The sequence below is a fragment of the Thermobia domestica genome, chromosome 15, assembly GCF_964235325.1.
Source record: "Thermobia domestica chromosome 15, izTheDome1.hap1.1, whole genome shotgun sequence".
Lineage (NCBI taxonomy): Eukaryota > Metazoa > Arthropoda > Insecta > Zygentoma > Lepismatidae > Thermobia > Thermobia domestica.
In genome coordinates, this window is record NC_137468.1 from 112,296,656 (window position 1) to 112,321,345 (window position 24,690).

At 39.5% G+C, this 24,690-nt stretch overlaps 1 protein-coding gene across 2 annotated transcripts in view; it reads left to right on the top strand.

Annotated features, from left to right (window-relative positions):
* Positions 1-24,690, top strand: part of LOC145671207 (ubiquitin carboxyl-terminal hydrolase 48-like) — a 727,624-nt gene that overhangs the window by 74,547 nt on the left and 628,387 nt on the right. For both annotated transcript variants that reach the window (XM_081740067.1, XM_081740066.1), the window contains exon 12: positions 21,715-22,205. In XM_081740067.1, the coding sequence (XP_081596193.1) occupies positions 21,715-22,205 (491 nt within the window). The remainder of the gene's footprint in view (positions 1-21,714; positions 22,206-24,690) is intronic.

The window sequence follows — 24,690 nt, forward strand, 5'->3', positions numbered from 1 at the left end:
GAAGATTCCCACGGCGTATAGGGGAGTCAAGTCCAGAGCTCTTTTCGTAACTTTCTAAAACTGCTTAAAAAAAAAAAAAAAAAAAAAGAGGCATAACAAGAATTCATTTACACAAAATTCATTACATTTTAAAATACATAAAGCAAAGCAAAAAATTCGCACTATATACATAAGTACCTTGGCCAAGGATTTTTTTATACTATTAGAACAATACTAATATTATATTAAATACTAATTTAATTACAGAAAAAAAATATACATATGAAACAGCTATACACCAAGGGTGCTATAGCATACCTCCTTAAGAAAAAGGAGAAAAAAAAAAAGAAAATTCTCTGTATTATAGTCCAAAGTCCTTGAATTCATTCTCAATTGTTCATTATTTTAAATAATTTCTTTTTCACTGTCTTATTCACTGAAAAAAAAAATGTATATAAAAATAATAAAACACTCGAACTAATACACTTATCAACTCAGTAATTGTTCAAAGTCTGATTCAGTTCTATATTTCACTACATTCTTATCTTAATTTCAATACACACATACACTTAGATAATTGTTCCTACTGAACACAGTCACTAACACCACTGTAGAGTCCGTGTAGCAGAGATTTTCCCGGAGTCAAAATTTCAGTTTCCTTCTAGCCGGAGAATCAGTTATAGGGACATCTTCAACGTCAATGTCACGTCCTGGAGTTAGTGGAAGAAAATCTTCGTCGAAACAGAGGCAAAGAACATCGTCGTTCCCTGCTTCGTGGTCGTGTGAAGGAACTCGACCGGGGGTCGAACCAGTTCCCTCAGATTCCGGAGTCGGAGCCGTATCTTTTACAGTTTGCAGCAACCTAATCTCCTGCAGCGAACATGTCGACGGGTCTATTTTCTGGATCTTATGGTCGGGGTTATTTTCATCTGATCGTTTTAATCTTCGCTTATTGTTCTTGTTAGAGTCCACATTGAACAGGAGTATAAATTCTATAGGATTAGCAGGATCCGGTCTGGCTGCGCAAAATACATGTCTAACAGACTTTTTCGGTTTCTTAAAATAATTCTTCTTCTCCATATTTAGACTGAACTCGGAGAAGAATCCTCAGGGTTTATCTCGGTCAGACGTAAAAGCAAATATGTCCAGTTTTCTAAGTTCACAATTCTTATATCACTTTTTTTTCTTTAAAAAAAAAAATGTGGAAAAAGGGGGGACCACAACAAAATCAAAGAAGGCACTGTACAACGAATGTCCACCCAACATTAGAAAGTTAAAAAAAAAAAAAAAAAAAAAAAAAAAAAAAAAAAAAAAAAAAAAGAAACTATTTCCCACTCTTTCCTATTCAAGCTTAGTTACTAATGACAATTGACGGCAAACTAAAGTAGTGAACAAAGAAAAGAACTATTTTGACGCCAATAACGAATTATAGATGTGGAAAGTTTGTCTTTTCAATCCCTATATATACTTTTGTTCCGGGACTTTCAAGCGCGTGTGTCCCTCACAACTATTGTTAACCTTTTTCCTCGGCACATGGTAGTCTTCTTTCTGTTCAGGAAGATGTCTTGCAAAGGCCGGGGGCTCATAAAATTTCTTAAAGAAGTCACAATTGACCCTTATTTCCTTGTTGTCAAAGACATTCCTGACTAAATAAGTGTTTTCTGCAAGCTTCGACTTTATTACGTAAGGACCATCGTATTTGGGTAAGAACGACTTCGTAACAGATTTCGCTAGGCAAGAAAGCCTGACTGATTTCACCCACACCTTTTGTCCGATTCTGAAGGGGTTAGGCAAGCGCGACCTGTCATAAAACCTTTTCTGAGTGGCGTGTCTCTTCTTTTGAATTTCATTTGCACGCTCAAAAGCCCGTTTATCCCTAGACTTAATTTCCCACGCATAGCGGGGGTACGAATCCTCGCTCTGTTCTTCACTTTCAACTGGAGACAAAAGTGGGTCCAAGGGAGAAGATACACTGCGACCATAATGCAATTCAATAGGAGTATATTGAGTGGCCACACATGTTCTCGAGTTTAGAGCAAACTCAATAAATCTCAGATCTTTCGCCCATTGGTCATGCTCTTCATTATACATGGCCAACATCATCTTGCAATCCTTAACTTTTTCAGATTTATTCCCCTTTGGCCTGTATAGAGAAATCTTAATGCTCTTCGACCCTAATATACGTAAAGTTTCCGTCCACAATTTCCCAGAAAAGCTTCGATGGTTGTCACTGATGATCTTTCGGTATACACCGTGTCTGCAAAAAAATTCCACCAAGCACGACGAAACCGCTTTTGCTGTAATCTTCCTTAATGGAAATAAATTCACATATCGGGTGAAGCTGTCAATAACAATAAGGCAATATGAGAAACCTCCGTTAAAAGCGAGTCACGGGTCCAAATGTATCTACATAGGCCGTACGGCCGGCCACACACTCCAGTGTACTGGACATTAAACCAAATTTACGTTTGCCATAGTCCTTGTACTTAGCGCATACCACGCAACTTTTACAAAACTGCATAATATCCCTATGCATTCCCAGCCAAAAATATCGTTTTCTAATTCGAGAAAACGTCTCCCTGGGATGAGGGTGTCCGGAAAATTCAGCGTTGTGGGCTCTATCACAAACTAGGGCTCGCAGTGAAGCGGGGACCCACACACACTGAAACTCAATTTCATCAAAAAGCATCTTCCTAATTAAAATTCCCTCGTCCGATATAAAAGTTCCCTTAGACCAGTTTTTAAATTTCTTCATCTGCTTCTTGGGAATAGCATTTCTTTCACCTCTAATAAAAGACAGCAATCTTTTTAGAAAAACATACTTTCCCTGATGCTCGACTAATCTCGCAGGAACAATAATGTCCTCGCAATTGAGAGAATCGTTTCTTTCTTCGTCGTCCCCTTCTACCTCCACTATAAGACAGAAAGGTAAGACAGAAAGCATTTCTCTCTTCTCCCTGGGACTAACTTCTATGTGCCTAGGAAGCGTCCTCATACTATCCCTCTTTCTTTCTCTGAGTTTCCTCTTAACCTCCTTAATATCTTTACTAACTTGCTTGTCGATGATAAAAATCTCCTCACTCTGGAGATCTTCTGCATCAACAAGCCGTCCATCTTCACCTAACACTTTTAAGAAACCAGCGTCGGTCTCACTTTGAAGTGGCAAGAGCTCATTAGAAATTTCTGAACCTTCAAAGTCTCCTGGTTCGGTAAAACCGTCTTCGATGCGGCTTAAATAGTCGACATAGTGTTTGGCGCCTTTTACAAATTTGAGTACCACCGGAAATCTAGAAATTCGAGTAACCCACCTAGTAATCATAGGTCGTTTTTAGAAGCGAAAGAAGCGATCGATGATCTGTATGGACAACTACCATCGGACTGTGCATAATATAAAGTTCGTGACGCTCTAAACCAAGAAGTATTCCAAGTAGTTCACGATGAGACGTGCTATACTTCATTTGTACTTCATTGAATTTGCGTGACCCAAATGATACAACACAAAGTTTTCCATTTTCATCCTTCTGTGCCAAAACATAACCGGCGGCAGTCCCGCTCGAATCGACGAACAGATGAAAAACTTCGTTAATTCGGGGCAATAAAAGCTTCCTATTCTGCGCAATCTCCCTTTTTAATGCATTTAGTGCGTTTTCATGCTTAGCTTCCCATTTGAATACACTGTTTCGCATTAAAAGGTCGGTCAACGGGCTTACTATTTTTGCCATGTTTGGTATCTGAAATCTAAGATATTGGCAAAACCCAAGAATTGACTGCAGTTTCTTAACATTCTTAGGCCTCTGTAGCTGTTCGGCCATTTTAATTTTCTCATCAGTACATGATATTCTTCCGTGATAAACACGGTAGCCAAGAAACTGAATTTCTTCCGTAAACAGTTTCGTCTTAGATGGACTGAACGTTAAGTTTGCTCTCTTAAATCTTTTTAAAACCTCCGAGAAGAGTTCTAATAACTCCTCCTTATCATTCGAACCCAGGATTACGTCATCATAATATGTTATGACCTTCGTATAATACAGTTCCTTAAGAACATCTTACATCAATCGGTTCAAACTAAACGGGAGGGAGCTTAACCCGTAAAATCCTCGAAGAAAGTGGTAAGTCCCGAAATGAGTTAAAAAGGTTGTGTATTTTTGACTGTTCTGTGCTATAGGAAGCTGAGCAAATGCATAGCTGAGATCCGTAGATATCCAGTACTTTTTATCACCTAAATAAGAAAGATCCTCCATCATCCCCGGAATTCCCATTGTAACCCTTTCCGTTGCTCTGTTCAAGGATCTGGAGTCCATTTTTAAAAGTTCCATTTTTCTTCTTGTGAAGAATGGGATTGCTAACCCATCGAGAGTTATTACATTTCTTAATGATTCCCTTTGCCTCCATGTCATCAAGGAGTTCCTTCATAATCATCTTCTTCTCTTCCGAAAGAGGGCGTAACCTTGCATTAAAGGGACGGGTATCCTTCAACACAATTTCGTGTTCCAACAAATCAGTTAGACCGGGGTCCTCTGAAAAAACTTCTTTGTTATCATAAAGAACTTCCTTCAAACGCTCAAAGAGGTCTGGTTCCAAATCTACGCTCTTAAGCATTTCAGCTATTTGATCAATCTCCGGCTCTAAGGCAGCGACTTCCGAGCATTTTTGTACGTTCTCAGCCTTAGGAATGTCAAATAAACAAATAGAATCCTCGCCGCTACTGATTGACCATCCGGATTCCAAAATATGAAGAGCGATTTTTGCGTTAGACAAAAAATCTCGGCCAGTTATGAGGGGTCTTGTACACGAGGAGAGGACGTGAAACTTTTGTCTCACCCTGTACTTGCAGAAATTAACATATACAATAACGTAGCCTTCTGTTTCCGTCGTTCCAGAGGCAAGAGCTATCTTTAAAGGTTTTCTCTTCAATTTAACGCCTTTATTTATCCATTTATTTGCTATCTCCTGTGATACTACACAGATAGAGCTTCCAGAATCCAAAAACGTTAGATATTCATCCCCTAGGATCTTACATCTTAAAAGAGGCTCTCTTAATTGTGCTTTCCCCCCTCTGCAAGCGAGGAGAGAGTTCGTCCGTTTTTTTGTATTTTCTTGAAAAATTGTCTTTTCCCATTTCCTGGTCTGGGGCGACCTGTTTGTTCGTTTCTTTCTCCTTCCCCCTCTTTTCCTTGTGAGGGCCTAAAATGAGCTGTCTGGGTAGCTTCCCTCCCCGTGCTTTTTATGACTTTCTTCTTGGCCGAGGGACTCGACCCAGTAACTCTGTTTTGACTATGGTTAGTATTTACAAGGCTTTTCTTGCTTGCTTGTATCCAGCCTACTGAAACTGGAGGCAACCAGTTTTTCTTTTCCTCTTCTCTGGGAAACACAAAGGGTGTTAGGAAATTTTCGTCTTCGAATTTCCATGCACGTTCCCTCAGAAAAAGCGAAATACCTGCTTTTGATAGTAGATCAAAACCTACAATAACCGGCAATGCCAGACTTTCTAAAACGTAAAAGGTGTGGACAAACCGCTTGTTCTTGATGCAAAACGGGATTGTAATCTTTCCGACGCAAGTAGCCCTTCCGCTTGCTAATTCCACCGTTAAGTTATCCTTCCGTAGCTTGGCCCCCCGTTGAATCCACTTAGAAGCAGAATTTTCATCTACCAAACTAATAAAGCTGCTACTGTCCAGGTACATGAAGGTCTTATTTCGCTGTATGTAACCATACAAAAACGGTTCCCGGTTTCTTTGGTTTAGAGGGGTGATTTTCCTAACAGAAGCTGGAACTTTCTTCTCGTCTCTTCGTTCTCTCTGTGCTTTAAGACATTGTTTCCGACGGTGACCATAGTTACCACATGAAAAGCATTGAATCTGCTTCTTCTCCTCCCCCTTTCCTTCCTTGTTTACTTCCTTCTTACCGGAAGCGCTTATTTCAGAAGTCCGGCGAACGAACCCAGGGTCCAGAGCTTTTAACGTAACTGGTGGTATTCCATTTTCGTTTTCCTTTGCTTTTTCAAACCCAGTAAGCGCTGCGACTGAATGCTTAATTGACTTGCTTTCCTGAATGTTATACTTCTGGGTGTACGTAAATTCAGACAATAGAAGGGACTGAATCTTCAAAGATTCCCGTTCTAATTCCTTCAACGTATCAAAGCTCTTTTCGAAAAGAAACTTCTTGTAACTCGGATGTGCCTTCTCAACAATTTTCGCCACTTGTTGTTTCTCAGGCAAAGGATCTTTTACACGAGAGAACAAAACGGCCATCTCTCTGATAAAGAATGACAGAGTTTCGTCTGGTGATTGGACCCTAGAGTTAATTAACGACTCTATTTCTGATTCATAGGTGAAACTAAAGAATTCTTGCAATAAACTATCTTTAAAATTACTAAAATTGTCGAACGGCTTTTTGAAATTATACCAGTGGTGCGCATTATCTGTCAAAACTCTGGGAATAACGAACTCGAGTAAATCATCCAAACTAAGATTCTTTTGCTTCGCATACTCAGTTATCCCGTCTAAAGACTCAAAAGGTAACTCCCCTTTCTTGCCAGAAAACGTGGGAGGTGCCAGTTTAAGCTCCGGCAGATCTAAATTGCGCCGACACCTGCATTTGGAGGCGCTGTCATCGCTTCCACGTGAGCTGTTCACTTTCAGCCTCCTAATAGCTTCTAACAATTTTTCAGTACTAGTATTCTCATCTCCTTCCAAGCCTAACTCAGAGCTTAAGGCACTTAGATCAATCTGACTCGCCATTTTTTGCCCTCTTGTTTTACCTGACCTTAAAATCATAGGCTAAAGAAAACAACCAAATATCAATTAATCGAAAAACACTAAAACCCACAAGAAACGAAGGAAGAAAATAAATCTTCAAATCTTAATTATAACTGCGAGGTTATAATCCCGGAAAAGAGCCCACACTTCTATGCTATTCCTCAGCCCGCCCTCTCTCTTCTTTCCTATCCATCCGCCACCTTTTATCCACAGGAGTAACAAGTAATGTTGGAAGAGAAGCTTAAGCGGGAATCTTGCTTCTTTAGCTCTCTAGGGGTATGTTAAAGTAATAAAAAAAAAGTAAAAAAAAGAAGCCAAGATTCATAGATTACTGGAGGAGTGCCTCCCCCTTCGTCGCTTCTCCAGCCTATCAAGGAAAAAATTTATAAACATAAACTAAGGTCAGCAAAAGAGTATCAGCTTAAATAAAAACATGAAATTGCCCTGGCATAACTCTTTATTGACTAGTTAAAACAAAGTATCTGTACCGTGAGGTTACTCGCTCTGTAACCGCAAGCTCTCCTAAAGGCAGAGACCTCCACTATTAGGCCTGCTGTCTCCTAACAAGATCCTCTAATTTCTCTAAAGAACCTTAAATCATTATTATGGACTCGAACAGGAACTCAAGCCTCACTCCAGTCTTCGTGAATTCCCGAGCCCTTAAAATCATCCGAGAACATTAAAATTCTCATCCGGCGAGCACCGAAAAGGTAACTGCCCAAGTCACTCTCTCAGACAGAACCAGTGCCAGCATTAAAATCTAAAGAGAAACCCTCATTACGGGCTTCTCTGGCCTATGTCCCTATATATATAAAATAATAATAATAATAATAATCTAGCTATCATTTACAAAGTCGCAGGCTTCATCACTTAGAAACCTACTCAAAACTATCAGGAGCAGCTCATTCCGCCCGCTCCGTCCAAAAATTACTTAAAGTAAAAAAAAAAAAGTACTTTATTCACCTATCTCTGGACATAGAGACAACTCTCTTACCGGAACAAGAGAGTCCCCGAAGAAATTCTTAAAGAAATGAATCCTGGAAGAAGGGGTGGGTTGACTTATATAGTCTCAAGCCTCTCGCCAAGTGGTCAGCTTTCCACACAATCTCCCCCTTCTTCCCTGTAAAAGAAAAAGCAAAAATAGAAAGCGAAGATTCCCACGGCGTATAGGGGAGTCAAGTCCAGAGCTCTTTTCGTAACTTTCTAAAACTGCTTAAAAAAAAAAAAAAAAAAAAAAAAGGCATAACAAGAATTCATTTACACAAAATTCATTACATTTTAAAATACATAAAGCAAAGCAAAAAATTCGCACTATATACATAAGTACCTTGGCCAAGGATATTTTTTATACTACTAAAACAATACTAATATTATATTAAATACTAATTTAATTACAGAAAAAAAATATACATATGAAACAGCTATACACCAAAGGTGCTATAGCACCATCCTCCGTTATCGGCGAAACGAACGCGTTATTAGTACTTAAAAAGAGTATCCCTACCTCAATTTCCTTTTTACAGTTCAATTCGCTGATAACGGAGGATGGTAAAACATGGATATTGAGACAGAACGCATACTAGTTCCTGTGTAATTCCTTGAACCGCTTGGAATAGGCCCTGTAGTTTCTAAGCCAGGGCGTTTTGAAACGAGATTTTTCGAATATTCGGCGCTTCATAACTCTGAAAGGAGACTTTTTCGAACCATGTTTATTAAAACTTTTTTCTTTCATTTCATATAAGGAATTCTCTCCCAAAGTTTTTCCGTGTTGTTACCTTCCCCCCTGTTAATTGTGCAGTTGAATTTTGAGGGACGTTTGTATTCTTGGCAAACAGAGGTAGGTAACAAAGATGCAATCGCAGACTTAAAGGTAGTAAGCAGGTCCAGCACGTCCAAAACAGACTACCATAATGGTCAGATTAAATTAAGACTAAGATAACAATGAACAGTCGAGAGACATTTCAATCAGGTGAGCAGTTCAACGAGTGGTGCATGTTACATGAATTGCAATAGCTTAAAATTACTGATGATCTATAGGATAACGAAGTCCTTAAATGGTGTCTAAATGGTTTTCATTTTCCATAAAGAAGCATTCTTTTGCATTCTTCAGACGCATTTAGAAAGCCATATGTCTTTTACTTTTATTACTACTCTTTATCAGCTTTGAATGTCAGTTCGTATTCCAGGCGTAAAGTTCAAATAAGCGCTTTATATATATATATATATATGGTATTTCAAAACAACACCGACAACGTTTGGGAGGGGATTCCTGATACCAAGATGAGACAAACGGTATAGACCAACCTGGGTGCACAAATGCTTCCTTTCGGAGTTATAGACTGGTGAAAACATGAAAAAATGAACTTTAAAGGTTCATACCTCCAAAACTATGGGACCTACCGTAGTCGGGTCAAGATTTTATTTAGAAACTAGTATGTGCCCTGTATAAATATCCATGTTTCAGAATCCTCCGGTACTTCTGCAACAGTTTTTATAGAGGTAGTAGGAGAGTACTTCAAATTATATGCCCGTAGCCAAATTCCCTCTATAAATATTGCTTCGTGAACACCTTAGGATTCTGAAACATGCGTTTCTGGATAGTGCAGATATTAGTTCTTACGTGAAATCTTGACCCGACTACGGTAGGTCCTATAGTTTTGGAGCTATGGACCTTTAAAGTTCATTTTTTCATGTTTTCGGCAGCCTATAACTCCCAAAGGAAGCATCTGTGCACCCAAGTTGGTCTATAATTTTTGTCTTATTTAGGTGTCAGAAATCACCTCCCAAACGTTGTCGGTGCTGTTTTGAAACACGATATATATATATATATATATATATATATATATATATATATATATATATATATGTGTGTGTGTGTATGTATAATACGAAGGAATTACATTCTCGATTTTGTAATATTAAATCAGATTGCCTAAAGAGTATTGAGGCTTTGGAGGTCGAAATTGAGAATACGTTTATTGAGATTCGAAAATAACATTACAAAACCACATACGCACAATTTTGTTCGATGACCTTCTGCCGTTTTTCCGGCAATACCATAATATCTTCACTATAGGTACTCTTGTAATTTCTGGTAAAAAAAAAAAAAAAAAAAAAAAAAAAAAAAAAAAAAAAGCTTTCATAGGCCTCTTTTGAAACTAACTGAACGCATTCAGGGAGTCCTGCAAAGACCGAAACAAATGATAGTCTGGCGATGCAAAGTCCAGGCTATACCGTGGATGCGTTAAACGCCCCAACCAAGTTTTCTTAATTTCTGGAACTAGTATCAAAACTAAATCCGGAAATTAAACCCCGAAAACTGACAATCTATATGAAATAGAAGAAAATAATCAAAACAACGTAACAAGTACAGATATTAGAGTTTCGTGCATAACGTTTGGTACCACCTTTAATAATTGTCTTAATGAAGGGTCATTATGCTGTTTATAGTTTCAAAAGAGATGGAGAAGGCATGTAATTGCGCTGGAGTGAGCAAATGTCCTGCAAATCTAGGATTGTGCCGCCTTTTTAATTCTGTATGTGCGAATACCGTAAATTTGCTTTCCGGACTTGTTATTTTCCCTCCTGGTTACTTTAACAATACTTGTGAAGTACGAACCATAATATACAGTGCTGAAATTGGCGCAGCTGAATCACACATGCGCGTTTGTCGACTGGACAGAACTGCATCCGCAGGTGTTCCCAGTAATAAAAAGGAAATTTTGTTACGAGGTGTCGTTGGATATAGGTCTCTCGACGGAGGAAAAGGTGTTCATAGTTGAGATATTTTCGCTGATACGGAAGCGGTCGTTAAAAGGGACCGAGTTTGAAAAAGTATCACAACAATCCCGATAGAGGTTTTTTAAGCTGACACCAATTCTTCTGTTCTTATACCACCTGATGACTATTTCGGGGTATGTTAGACGAGAATGTGTTCAGCTGTTAAGATTCGACAAGAACTATACCTTCATTACACGAGAAAATCGTCTCCTTTTGTCAGAGTCGGCGTCAATTTATTCCGGAATATGTTTGGGGATCTGCGAGAACAATATGAACACTGTCTGTATCGAAGCGGTACACATTTGGAACACTTACATTATGCATATCGAGCTAAATAAACACGCTAATAATTTGTGTGTTAGTTACTGGTGTCTTTCAGGAGAAATAAGATCATAGATGACAACAACTTACTATTCTTCTTCTTTTCATTTCAGTACATATATATTTTGGAGCGAATTGTATTCTAAGCTCACCTGATGACCTTTTCGCAACGTGTTTCTTGATTTAAGATATTCTAACGTTTTTCTCACAAATCATTATTGGCAGCACTGGCTTATTTAGAATAGCAAAATTTAGCCGACAGAATGGTTTGTTGTTCTGTCTACGTAGGTTAATGTTTATTGGTAATTTTCGACAGGTAAACAGTATATTGTTTTCAGAATCGTATGTTTTCTGTATGAATTTAGCCTGTTCAGATTTTATTCCTTGAGGTACCGCAATCACTTGAGAATTTAGAGGGCGTCCAGGATTTTCGTTTCATGAGTTTTATCACCGTATATTACACCAGCAGATGTAGTTCAAGAAGAACGTTTAAATGAAACAACAGCATATCCAGCGGGAAAAAAACACCCAATTTTTTTCTATTATAACAAAACACAGCCACAGCTCTCGAAACGCTGCTATCCCAGCACACTTGAGGACGAAGATTGGATACGAATTTTTGCCTCATCTTCCATATTTACCAATTTAAACACCCCCATACTTTTTTTGGACCCCTTTCAACAAAGAAAAATTTAATTCTCGCGACTACGAAGTTTAATATTTATTTTAACGAATGCATTTGTGGAATTGGAAACTTATATGATCTAAGCAAATTTCTTTCTACCTTTCTGAACATTTGATGATCGTTGGAATCACCGTCAGCCTACGTCATTGAACATATGGTTAGGACATAAATTATAACGTCATTTTTAGATTACATAAAGAACTTCTACATTGTGAACTAGCTTTACTGGTAGTATATTTGCAAGATTTTATCTTCTAGCAAAATGTTGTTATTGCAATAGAAATATGAAGAAACATTTCTAGTTAATGTAGTTAATGTACTTTATATCTTTTTTTTTTAACTCCATGCCAAGAGTTATATGATTAGTTGTCAAACCAATGTAATGCATTTGAATTGAATTATAAAATCAATGTCAGGTGAACAGAATCGAGTTTTTACGTTGCCTTTCGTATAAGAACACAGATAAAGTTGCTTACCTGAGTGAATACACGACGGTGAAGGTTATGATTCATTATTTGAAAAGAAAGAACACTTTTCAGAAATAACTTGTTCAAAATTAGAATTTTATGCAGGGTAACTTTTTTTTAATGAATAAATTCAGGGAGCAGACTGGATAGCGTAGTGGCCAACGCACCGACACGGTACGTCAAATATCCCGGTCTCAAGTCCCGATCCAGTCCATATTTTTGTTACGCCAGAGGATGAAGTTCAAGAAGGACGTTTAAATGAAACAGCAGCGTGTCCAGTAAAAAATATGGGTGGGATATAAGTTACATAAAGAAGAACTACTATATTGTGAATTAGTTTTACTGGTAATATATTTGCACGATTCTATCTTTTAGTAAAAATGCTGTACTGTAACCACAATAAAAGCATGAAGTAACATGTCCAAGGTATTTTAGATTTTTTTTTTTAATCCATGACGGAGCTATATGATTAGTCGTTGAACCAATGTAAGAATGTACTTGGATTGAATTGTAAAACCAACGTCAAGTGAGAAAAAAAATCGAGTTTGTATGCTGCCTTTCCTATAAGAACTAATGTAAAGTTAACACACAAAAAGTGAAAAAATAACTGACTGGACCGGTACTCGAACTTGGGACCTCCGGCATACCGTGCCGATGTGTTAATCACACGCCACCAAGCCCGCTTCCCAGAACAGTCACTCACTCTCGAGGTTGGTACTCTTGTCTCTGACCGCATAGGTTGTAGCACAGACTCCTGCTGTAATTAGGCAATCCTGTGTCCGTATACCGAGCACCTTGTGATGGTTGTGATTTCAAATATACTAATGAAAAGAGGAAACAACCGATTTTCTTAAACACAGATCCTCTATAGGTGCGAATTCTAGAACACACAAAGAGTGAAAAAGTGAATGACTGGACCGAGGCTCGAACCCGGAACCTCCGGCATAACCGTGCCGATGCGTTAACCACTACTCCACCCAGAGATGAGAGCACCGACCTCGAAAGTGAGTGACTGTTCTGGGAAGCGGACTGAATAGCTTTGCCAGTTTTATCTAATACTCTGCTTCGGTAAGACCGTGGGGTTTCTCACAAATTATCTTACCAGTGCAATTTTCGACAAATGAGGTAAAAAAAAAAAAAAAAAGAAAAAAGAAAAAGAACTCAGTTCTCTAACTTGTTTGTCTGTGATGTGAGAATTAAGTTTCAGTGAAAAAATTTTTGGTGATATGATTTTCAGATACATTTTAATTCCAACAAGTTTCACCACCTTCATGTAGCGGACTGTCATCGTCGGGAAGGAGTGAAACTGAGAGTGCGTTTTCATTTGTCACACATGCATCACCCCTCATCCGCATGCCCTCTCAGCCGCGAATACCGCTACGGGACTTGCGGTTAGTCGGTAGGAGTCTTGGAAAGTGGATTGTTCGTGAACATCTTTTTCCATCTGGGATGGCGTGCACATATCCCGGCCTGCTGTTGTGTGCGTCCAGTGGTTGTGTTGTCCGGTGTGCTGACAAGGGATCTTGTTCTGGTGTCACACGAAATGTGGAATGAGACTATGGTCAATCGATTTGTGTTAGTGAACAAGAAAATCCATAGGCGGGATAAACCCTTGATCGCAACCGTTCTGTACTTATGCGGGGATGGGGAGTAGGGGCACTGGCAACGCAAACACGTGAATGAGACGAAATATGGACCGCGTTCGATGAAAATATGCATAGAAACCAGGGATGGCAAAAACCATGGTTTTTATTGAAAAAACAAAACTTTTTTTTTTTTTGTTTAAACCAGGCATTTTTGGTTTAAATAATTTGCTCTATGTATTTATATTACATAGAAATAAGTTTGTTTCGTCTTGATGTTATGCTACAACAGGGTTATGCTGGAAAGGGTCACATGAGCTTAAAGCGGAATCAAAATCACTTCTCGGCTTACATCCGAGAGAAAGTCCTCCATTTGGACTCGAAACCGGGACTAATCGGCCACAAATGCGGTAAGTCTACCGAATCACTCACGAAGGATTCCTGATAAAAAATACGTTGTACTGATCCTTACATACTTGTTAATATAATTGTCAAGAGTCATTTCAGAAGGACAAAAAGATAAAGTTGCACAAGTGAAAACACTATACAGAATTATAAGTAAATCGGGAAACTCCCGCCTTAGCCATTGAGAAAAGTCTGTTATTACTTCAAATGCAAAGCACCCCATTATTGCTTTGCATTTAAAATTTTAAGGTCAACGTATCATAATCAGTACGCTAAAACTGAGGTATTACATTACAAATTTAGTATGTAGATATCATTCAATAAAATTAAAACGAAGTCCAATCCAAGCTAGTGCTGGAAGCTACGTAGGCAGCCGATAAATTTTGCCAGTTTATATCAATATATTTAAGTAACCTTGGCTTTTTTATAAAACGCATTCAGGAAAGCAGAAATATACAATTGGGTTTCGTTTCGTATGTTTATGCTTAACATCCTTACCGACGTTACCAAGTAGAAGACTTTCACGTAAAGTGACATCCGATCTACACTTGACAAAAGGGTTGTGGTTCGACCGAGAATTGAACCTGGGACATCTTGATTAAAAAGTGGAAAGGATATAAAACTGATGCAGACGGTCTGATATGTGGAGACGTCACCATGAAGTTCACACGATTCAATGCATTTTTCGTTTTTTTTGGGGGGGGGGGCACGTAACGACAGAGGAGGGGGTAAACGTGGAATATAGCGTAGGGGAAAAGTTCCATAGACGGTATGAACATATACGAGCCGGACTTGAGGTGAAGAACATAGTAATATATCATGGGCATGGTCAAGTACATGGGTGGAGAGTAGAAAGGCGAGGGGCAACGGCCTCCCACCTTTCTGAACTGATCTTTCAATGTATAGCGGTGCATTAGACTTTCTCTGCCTTGCGCTCCCCCCTCATCAGTGTCAGCATTCAAATGCGGCCCTTCGTCCCTGCCACTGTAGCATCAAATCGCCAGCAGTAAACAATTAAGTCACAAAAATAGAATAAATCACAAACGATAGTCAGCCTAGAGACGATACTTTCTTATCAGACGTTATCAGAGCTATATACATGTGCACAGTGGTGTTATTTATCTGCAGTGCATTCATACAGGGGCGTATATTATTGTCTTACTTTCATGTCATCATTATCATCAGAATCAACCATTGTCGATCCACTGCTGGATGATCTCTTCAATACTTCTCTACAACCATCTATCGTGGGCTGTCCACACTAAATTGCACTACATTTCTTTGTATCCTATATTTTTAGTCATACTTCTCGATCATTCTTATTCATGTTCAACGTATACTTCAAACCAAGCACGTAGCAAGTCAGGACTTTAGGACGAAGGGAGGATCCTAGCAATATTGAGGGGATACACAGACCGTATCAAGTGTGAGTAAACATATGAAAGTGAATGCTTACATGTATACACATCGGACGTTACGAGGAGATGGGCTCCGGATTCTACGGACAACCCCTCCATAGCTCTCTTCCTTCCATTTCTGCTTCACGGTGTCGTTTCCAGGCTGTCTATAGTTTGTGATTTTTTACTTGACCATATATTATTACTGTACCATTCCCCTGACGTCTTGCTCTTCCGTTTCCCTAAATTATATGACCACTTTTACTTGCGCTTACCTGCCCCCTCGTCTGTCGTTACGTGCTATGCCTCTGCCCTCATTTGTTAGAGTATTGTCGAATATAATGTCACATTGTAGTATATGTTTAACTGCTCTTCTGTGCATATTTTCATCGAACTCAGTTCGTATTTCGTCTCATTATCCATACCGTGTTTGTGTTGTCAGTGTCCGTACTCTCCCTTATAAGTACAGAACGGTTGCGATCAAGAGTTTTTCTCGCCTATGAATTTTCTTGTTCACTAACATAAATCGATTGATCATAGCCTCGTTCCACATTTCGTGTGACACGAGAACAAAATCCCTTGTGAGTCTGAAGGTAACAAATAAAAATAAAAAACGCACCTTCTTGTTCTTTTGTGGGCTGGTGGGGATTTAGTTTTTCGTTTGACCAGTTTTCATTTCATTCCCCGTCTTCTGCGGGAGCCACATGCTTTTGTCGACGAAATGATTTTCTTGCACACCCAAGCAAGAAATAACGGCAACAAAAGGATTACTCTTGACCGCGTAGGCCGCACGCTGATCCTACGGTGAGGGCGTGCTTATGGGATGGCCAAGGAAGTAGCGTAAGTTCTCCTCGCAAGCGCCTCCGTTGTGAAGTTGAGGTATTCACAGACATTTTCTATTTATAAATGTATATTTAATAGCAACTTTTTATGGATACTAAAATTTAAAATCGAGTCCTAGCTCACTGTCTCGTAAAAAGCCCAAAACAAGCAAGAGCAAGACAAACTCTGAAGTTGTAGATAGTATGAAAAAGACTAAGCATCGCGACGCCTGTAGTCTGATATCTTGTAACTAAAGATAAAGATGCTGATAGTATGGATGATGAAGCTAATCGTCCGAGTGCTATTAAGGGCTTGTCCTCTTTCCTAATTAATAAAGTTGTTACTTATAACGCCGAACAAATTAACAATGCCAAGAAATAACGGAATGGCACTTAATTGGTGGAAACAGTCGACGAGAAGCAAACAGCGAAGCTACTCAAATTGACTAACATTTGACCACAGAACGTGTCGGTAGAAACCCTATCGTCTATTTAACGGCTCTCGCTGCGTGATATCATGTTGGTACTTCCTAAATGCCACCGAGGAGGAGATTAAATCGGAGCTGGCTGACCAACATGTTGTAGAGATAGTTCGCATCAAAAGTAAGAAGTGAGGTGAACTCGTCGCTACTCAGTTTCTGACTCTTACTTTCAGTTTACCTACACTTGCGGACTACGTGAATGCTGGTTATTATTAACTTAAGATCCTTTTCTATATTCCCAGTCCCCTGCGCTGTTTTAAATGTCAACTCTTCGGGCACACCAGCACGTCGTGCCATGCGAGTACTACTATTTGTGCCAATTGTGGCCAAGTTAGTCACGGTGCGGAGCACTGTACAGCGACCAAGTCCTTTTGTGTCAACTACAGTTGGTCAACGTGAGAAACGTATCCAAAGGCTAATGGCTGTTGAGAAGATCTCTGCTGCCGACAAGTGTCGCTTAAACGAAAGCATTGCTTCCTCGCTTTCTGTGACCTTTGCTACTATGCAATTACTTCTTGTAAATCTGTGGCAACCCGAACGTCTGACGCTTCTATCCAAAGAGATCTTATTCCCGATATAAAAGTCTAGCTATTCAGACCCCGGTCGCATTGACTAATGAATCCCCCCCTTCAAAAAAAATCCACATGTTTCTATTAGTGGTGGTTTCCGGCGAACTCCAGCTCATCACCACTCACCTTATATCGCCGGCCTAAAACTTAACCAGCATATACACTGGCTCAATGATACGGTTCTACGTGCAGTTTCTTTGAAATCTGACGTGATGGAAGACGACCTGGTGGATACTGAATGGACAGTACGTGGCCCACAAAGCACTTCTTCAGTTGAATCTCAATGACTTTAGTAGTCACCTTGAGTAATTAACACAACTTCTCTCAGGCCACTCACCAGTCCTTGTCTTTTTGCAGGAAACTCATTTCAAACCTATCCAGTCCTCTCTGGTTATACTGTTTATCTATGTGATAAGCCTGCTGCTGTCGGCATGGGCACGTGTGTCTCCGATTCTCTTCTTTCTTGAATGATTTACATAGTTTTCCGACTGCAAGCATTTGCGTTGCGAGTTTTCTTTCCTTGCCCGCTTACCATGTGTTCCTTATCCATTCTTCCATCTAAAGTCTTTAGGAACGCTGATCTGCTTCAGCTTTGTCATCAGCTTGAACCGCCAGTTTTGCTTGTTGGAGATCTTGATACCTATCACCGTCTGTGGGGCTCTGTTCTCACTGACGATTGTAGAACGTACATTCTTGAGGAGAGTGGGTTGTTCATCCTCAACGATGTAAATTCTACCAATTTCTCCACTGCCTATGGTACGTATTCCTGTATCAACCTCTTCATGTGCAATGCTTGTCTACCTCATTGACGTTGAGAATGCATCCTGTAGCAGTGATCATTTTCCGTTGTTCCTCGAAGGTCTCCCTGTTTTCCTCAGTTTCCTCTCCGGAGCTTCAATCTGAAGCGTGCTGATTGTCCTAAATTCCGTGAGAGCTCAGTTGTGAGTTTCACTGTCGTAATGATCTCCTTTTAGCTGTTGTAGTAGACGTTTTTAAGCAGACTCTTTTTAATGCTACCTTTAGTTTCATTCCAGAAAGCGGTGGCGACGATTCCTTTCGGCCAGTCCCTTGGTGGTCTGCGGAACTCCGTGAGGCTATCTGGGCTCTCGGTGAGCTCTTGATACATTTAATCGTCTCCATCTGACAAAAATCTTCAGTAATTATGGGTTCTGCATGCTCGAGTTTAACGCCTTGTAAAACTCTTGAAGCGTCTTAGCTGAAAAAAAAATCTTGTGTTGGTGTCCCTTCTTTATCTCTGGATGGTGTGTTAGAGACTAACCCTTCAGACATAGCTAATACTTTAGGCCACTACTTTGCCTATGTCTGCGTTTACGCACTATTCTCTTGCGTTTGCTCGTTTTCGGGCAAAACTAGAACGGAACCGTTAAATCCGTAACGTCAACAGAGAGCGCTCGTGGCTAACCGGTTAGCGTACGCGTTTTTGACGTGGGAGTCCCGCGTTCGATTTCCGGCGGGGGCTCATGTGGTTCGGATTCCACGTTAGTCAGTAGGTCCCGTCTCATATAGCCTCGCTGCTGAAAGGGACGCTAAACTCAACTCAACAATTCACCTTTCACGCTTGTTGAGTTTGATTCTGCTCTCCGTGAATCGTTCAATACTACTCCAGGACTTGATCGCATCTCCTATGATATGCTGCGCAATCTCTCCCGCGATACACAGCTTGCATCGCATCTGGCTAGAGGAATTTCCCACCTCGTTGGCTTGAGGCTATGGTTCTTCCCATCTTGAAATCAGGGAAAGTCGCAACTAGTCCCATGAGCTACAGACCTATTACGTTTACGAGCTGCGTCTGTAAGCTCTTTGTACGCATGGTAAATAAACGCCTGATGTGGTATTTGTAATCTAATTTGTTCTTGTACAACTGTCAGAGTGGATTTCGCTCTTGCTCTTCTCGAGGGGCAGATTCATGACACCTTTCTCGACTGGGGACATCTTGTTGGTATTTTTCCCACTTAGAAAAGGCGTATGCCATAACTTGGCGTTACGGTACATTGAAAAAAGTATATGACTGGATTCTTCGTGGGCATATGGCTCAATTTATTGTGAATTTTCTTCAATAGCGACATTTCAGAGTACATGTGCGATCTAGCCTTTCAGAGCGATTTGTCCAAGAAAATGGTGTTCCACAAGGTAGTGTACTTAGTAGTATGTTATTTGCTATTGCCATCGACAGTGTTCTTTCGCATTTCCAGGCTCCTGTCCATAGTCTGCTTTTTTGTGGGCGACCTTGTAATTTATTGTCGCTCCCGACACTTTCACGGCATTATTCGTCAGCTTCAGCTGATTCTACATGGTATTGCTCGTTGGCCGAACGAGACAGGACTTCACTTTTTCGCGGAGAAATCTCAATGCTTCTACTTCTGCCGCTAATCCACTTGGTCTTATATACCCGGACTTGTATTTGGATGGCTATAGTTTGTCGTCCATTGATACGATTTGTTTTCTGGGTCTGCTCTTTGACCATCGATTGACGTGGGCACCGCATTCGTTATCGTAAGTACTCTTTTTTGTCTTCCCGCTCTGAATCTCCCCGTGTCATAGCCTGCCGCACGTATCGTATTGTTCTGCTCTGTTTATACCGTAGTCTAATCCAGTCCAAGTTAGACTGGCTGTGTTGCTTATCCGTCTGCTCGCTCTTCTCTGCTGAGACAACTTGGCACAATCAATCACCTAGATATTAGATTAGTTACTGGCACCTTCCGTACCAATCCCGTTGCAAACCTTTATGTTGAGGCCAACGAACCTTCGTTAACATTTCGACGTGAGAGACTCCTCCTCGATTATTCTGCACATGTGCACTGTATTCTTTACCACCCCTGTAGATTTTGTCTCCGTGGTGGGCAGATTTGCGAGCGTCATGCTGCATGTCCTCGTGCTATACGTCCATGGTACATCCGTCAGTATGAGGGTTTTCTCTCTGACCATTTCATGTGACTCCCTCTCGTTGCTTCGGTTTTGTGTTATACCACTATAGAGGCTTTGTATACCGAGACTTAGTTTGCGTTTGTCTTTGTATTTGAAATAGCGCACCAATTCCCAGCTATACCGGCAGGAGTTTTCAGCATTGTTAGAGCGTATTCCGGTATTAATGTGTTTTATAGGGACGGTTCTAAGGAATGGGATTTTTATTGACTGTGCTTTTGTCACCAGCTGAATTCTGAGACCGCCAGACCTCCTCGTTTGCTTGGCCTATGGCCTCACACCTCTTAAACCCACAATTCTACCGAATTTCAAGTTTCTTTTCGTATTTCAACTATCCAAAAAATAAGATTTTGTATCTCAAGGAAACACCTACTTAAATAACATGTGAATTTCTTCATCCCTCTTTTGACCCCTTAAAAACTAAAAATATTTACTTTTGGCAAAGTTCCTGGTTAGTCCCGGAAGGCTACATGCCAAATTTCATCATTCTAATCCTGCCGAAAGTGCATAAACATTTTGATGTGTAGAAGATGTCCGATATAAATAACATGGAAATTTTTATTTTGGGGGATTTACTTAGTTAACGCTAACGAAAACGTACAAGCATGGTGAATTTCAAATTTTTATTCCAAGTATCTAAAATATGAGATTATAGGTTCTAAAATTGGCCCATTTAAATAACATGGAGAATTTTATTCCCCGTTTAGACTCCCTAAAAATTAAAAATATTCACTTTTGGCAATTTTCCTGTGAGTTAGTCTCGAAAAGTTACAGTCGTGCCAAATTTAATCATTGTAGCCGTACAGGAAGTGCCCAGTAATTTTGAGTTGTAGAAGATGTCCAATGTAAACAACATGGAAAAGAATCTTTAGTTTCCCAAACCACTCAAAAGTTTTTTTTCTTTTTTTTCTTTTTTTTGTGATTCACTTAGGTAAAGCTAATGAAAACGTACAAGCATACTGAATTTCAAGTTTTTATTTCTAATTCCAAGTACCTAAAATTTGGGATTATAGCTCCAAAAAAAGACTCATAAATAACATGAAAAATTTCTTCATACCCCCTTTAGACCCCCTAAAGATTACAAATATCTGCTTTTGGCAATTTTCCTGTGGGTTAGTCCGAAAAAGCTACAATCATGCAAAATTTCAACTTTCCACATCAACAGAAGTACCCGTTATTTTATGTCAGTGAGTGAATTCATGTAATTTTATATATAGTTAGGGTGTTGAATATGCTGTATTATAATGTATATTTACAGGTACCTGGTATTTTCCACTGTTAGATTGGATAGTGTGCTTGATTAATTAAAAGTACAATATTGCATTATTTCTCCTTTTTTCTTAATGTAATTGTGGGTATTAGTCAGCGTAAACTTTATGGACAATAGACAACCGTTAATGTCCCCTTTTAGCTTGTTAAAAGGAGGTTGAGTGTACGTATACTTTATTTTTCTTGACTTTGTTAGTACTAGTTCTTTATGAGTAGTAAATCAAAATAATTTATTGATAATTGTATATATTTTAGTTCCTTTAGGGATCAGCCTTCCTTCTGGGTAGGAAAACAGTCATTAAGATATTGGCGGCGTTTGATTCTTGAGGCTAGAGATGAAGAATTGTCGTGTAGTGCCAAATCCGGGGAACAGCGTAACTGTGATAGTGCGAGCGAAAGTGACAGTGAAGCGAGGACTACAGACAATGTAAATGGAGTGGGAGACAATCATATCCAGACTAATGAGATGGAAGTGACCAGTAATGAGAAAAGTACTGAGTTAAGTGATTGTCCTATCGATGTAGCTGAAATGGGAAGAAAATTAAGGCTACAGCTGCAGCGAGGTGCAGATGAAGATATAACTGTGAATAATGACGTAAAACAAGTGTCTAGTGAAAATTGTCAAAATTCTTGTGATCAATTGTGTAATGGTTCGACTAAGAAGGAAACAGATAGCATGAAAAGTGCAGATGAAGATGATGATGAAGAGCAACAAGGATTTAATGAAGACATTGTTTGTGAACACGGTAAGTAAGAATCTCTCGTATATGCTGCCTTGGATATTCTAAGTAATCTGAGATCTCGTGTTCTTGGAAGATAATAACGATGTGTCCGAAAACGGTAAATTTGTCATACTTTTCCGAAACGTTTTTCACACTTAAAAGGTCCATGATTAGATATTATACTCGACATCCCTAACTCTTGCATTAACCCACCATTAAGTTTTTAGCTTCCAACTGTGTCACTTTTCTGTGGTGTCTATTAGGTGGATGAAAGTTATTTAAAAGGCACGTGCCCAGTTGCTTTAGATTTATTTTTATTGGATATAGTTTTCTTTCTTTCTTTCTTTCTTTTTTTTTTTTTTTTAATAGGAAAAATTTTAGTTTCGAATCGTAATAAGTATTGTTAGGTTTAAGTCGTAATAAGTGTTGTGGTTAATTAGTAATCTTATGTTGAAATAAAGAGGAAAAGAGCTCTTAGAAGCCTTTAAAAAGAATATTAAATGGTTGAAGCTAATATTTAATGTTGCTTTGTTCTTGGTTACAAGTAGTAATAGTGTATGTTGTTGCCCATTGAGTATGCAAATTATGCCTTTGGATATATCATTTAGTGAAACAATCAACATATTAGCCCAAATGTAAAGCAGCTTTACAGTGGCCTTTACTGGTAACTTCTGGCCATGAGTGTATTAAAAATTCATTTTTGGACCACCTAGTCATCTAATAATCCAATTATTCAACTATCTGATTAATTAAACGTCTTAACTTCAATGTTTGATGATTTGATAAATGAAAGTGATGTTTAATTATAAACGACGGTATTACAGTTAAAAAGATTTGTTAATAGGAAATATTTTAGGGTCTTAATATTTCGGTGGTTGTATCCATTATGACTTCTGTTCAAAGAGATGTAAAGAATCGAAATATCGCACATTTAAGCATTGCGAACAAGCTACTTTTCCATAAGAAAAGTGCGGAGTCCTTTATGGTATTTGTTGTATATATATAGTGGTATTGTATTTCTGTTATAATATACAGAAGGTTATTTGCTTTATATCCTATCATTTTTGACGGGTACTTACCTTAAGAGATACTGCGCCGCCACCACCGATCATCTTCTGTTGGGCTCTCAGCATTGTGGACTATTACACGACATCACAGTTTCCATTGCAGCAAGCTCCGGAGCAGAACAGGCATGGGAATTCTGTCCCACTACTCCTTCACGCTTTCCATAGACCATCCAAGGTGCGCGGGCAGAGATGTTGAAGACGTCGTTTTGACAGTCCAAATGCGCAAAAATCCATTGAATTGGCATCTGGGCTTTTCACTGGAATGTCTTCAAGCGGAATGACACGAATTCCTAATTCCTCTGCCATTTTCTGATAAAAACGTATTAATCTGGCGGTATGACTCGTAACCTTGTCCATATGGATCATCAGCTGGTTTCATTCCATAAAATTGTGGGATGTATCTCTGATATATAAGTTTCAGAATGGACTCTTGGAAGCATCTTACATTCACCTTCACGTTTTTGTCCACCTTGCGTATCATCAAATTACCCTCATACCCGAATTCCGTAACAACCATAAAGCCACGAGGGAAACTTTCCCTATACTGACGAACAAAGTTGGTGTGCCTGTTGCCATCAATGTCACGGTATGTGATCGTCCGAATGCGACCACCAGCAGTGAGGTGGACATATGATTCATCTATTGTGATAATTTTCTTCCATTTGGAACTCGCCAGGTAATTTCATACAGTTTTCTGCAGTTCGTCTTACGTTCGGCAATGTAACGCGGTAGCAGGTAGTGTACACGAGCCTTCCGCACGTACTTCAATCTGAGAGCTTTCGAATTGTTTTGTTCACAGTTGACGGTGCGAGGCGTCACGTTGCGTTGGGGGATTTTCTTGGCACGCCAATCGATGGATCCTCCTTATGGCACGGGTGTCACTTTGCTTGCAGCTTTTCTGGTTGTTTTCGTGGGTGTATGTTTCGCAGGGGGAGCCTGTTGTGTGTAACGAGCCACAATAGCTTTCGCAGTCGTCACTCTGAGTGTCAGTTCATTCTCCCAACACTAACAATGTGTACGTGTACGAAAAGTTAGCATGGAAAAGGACCATTACGTAACCCTCCCAATACCGGTTGATTTTTGGCGCCATTTCATAACACACGCACCTACAAGGTCAGACACAACACTGCTTCCGCCAGCAAACCCATAGTTTCAGCATGATACCCATAGTTGGCAGCACTGAATCGAAAATAGACGGATAGACAGCGAACAACCTTTGTACACTAGAGGTTTGTTACATGACTATTTAGAAATACTACAACTTTGGAAATATAGCAATTTTGACCTTGAGAAATCAGTATGACGTTAAGCTGTCACGTGTTTCAATTAAAGCCTTTATATGTTGTGGCGAATCAAATAGGCGCTGGATGTTTCTGAGTAATCGTTTGCTACACTGCTTGTATGCGAGTCTATAAGACACCGTTGAATGATCGTGATTAACA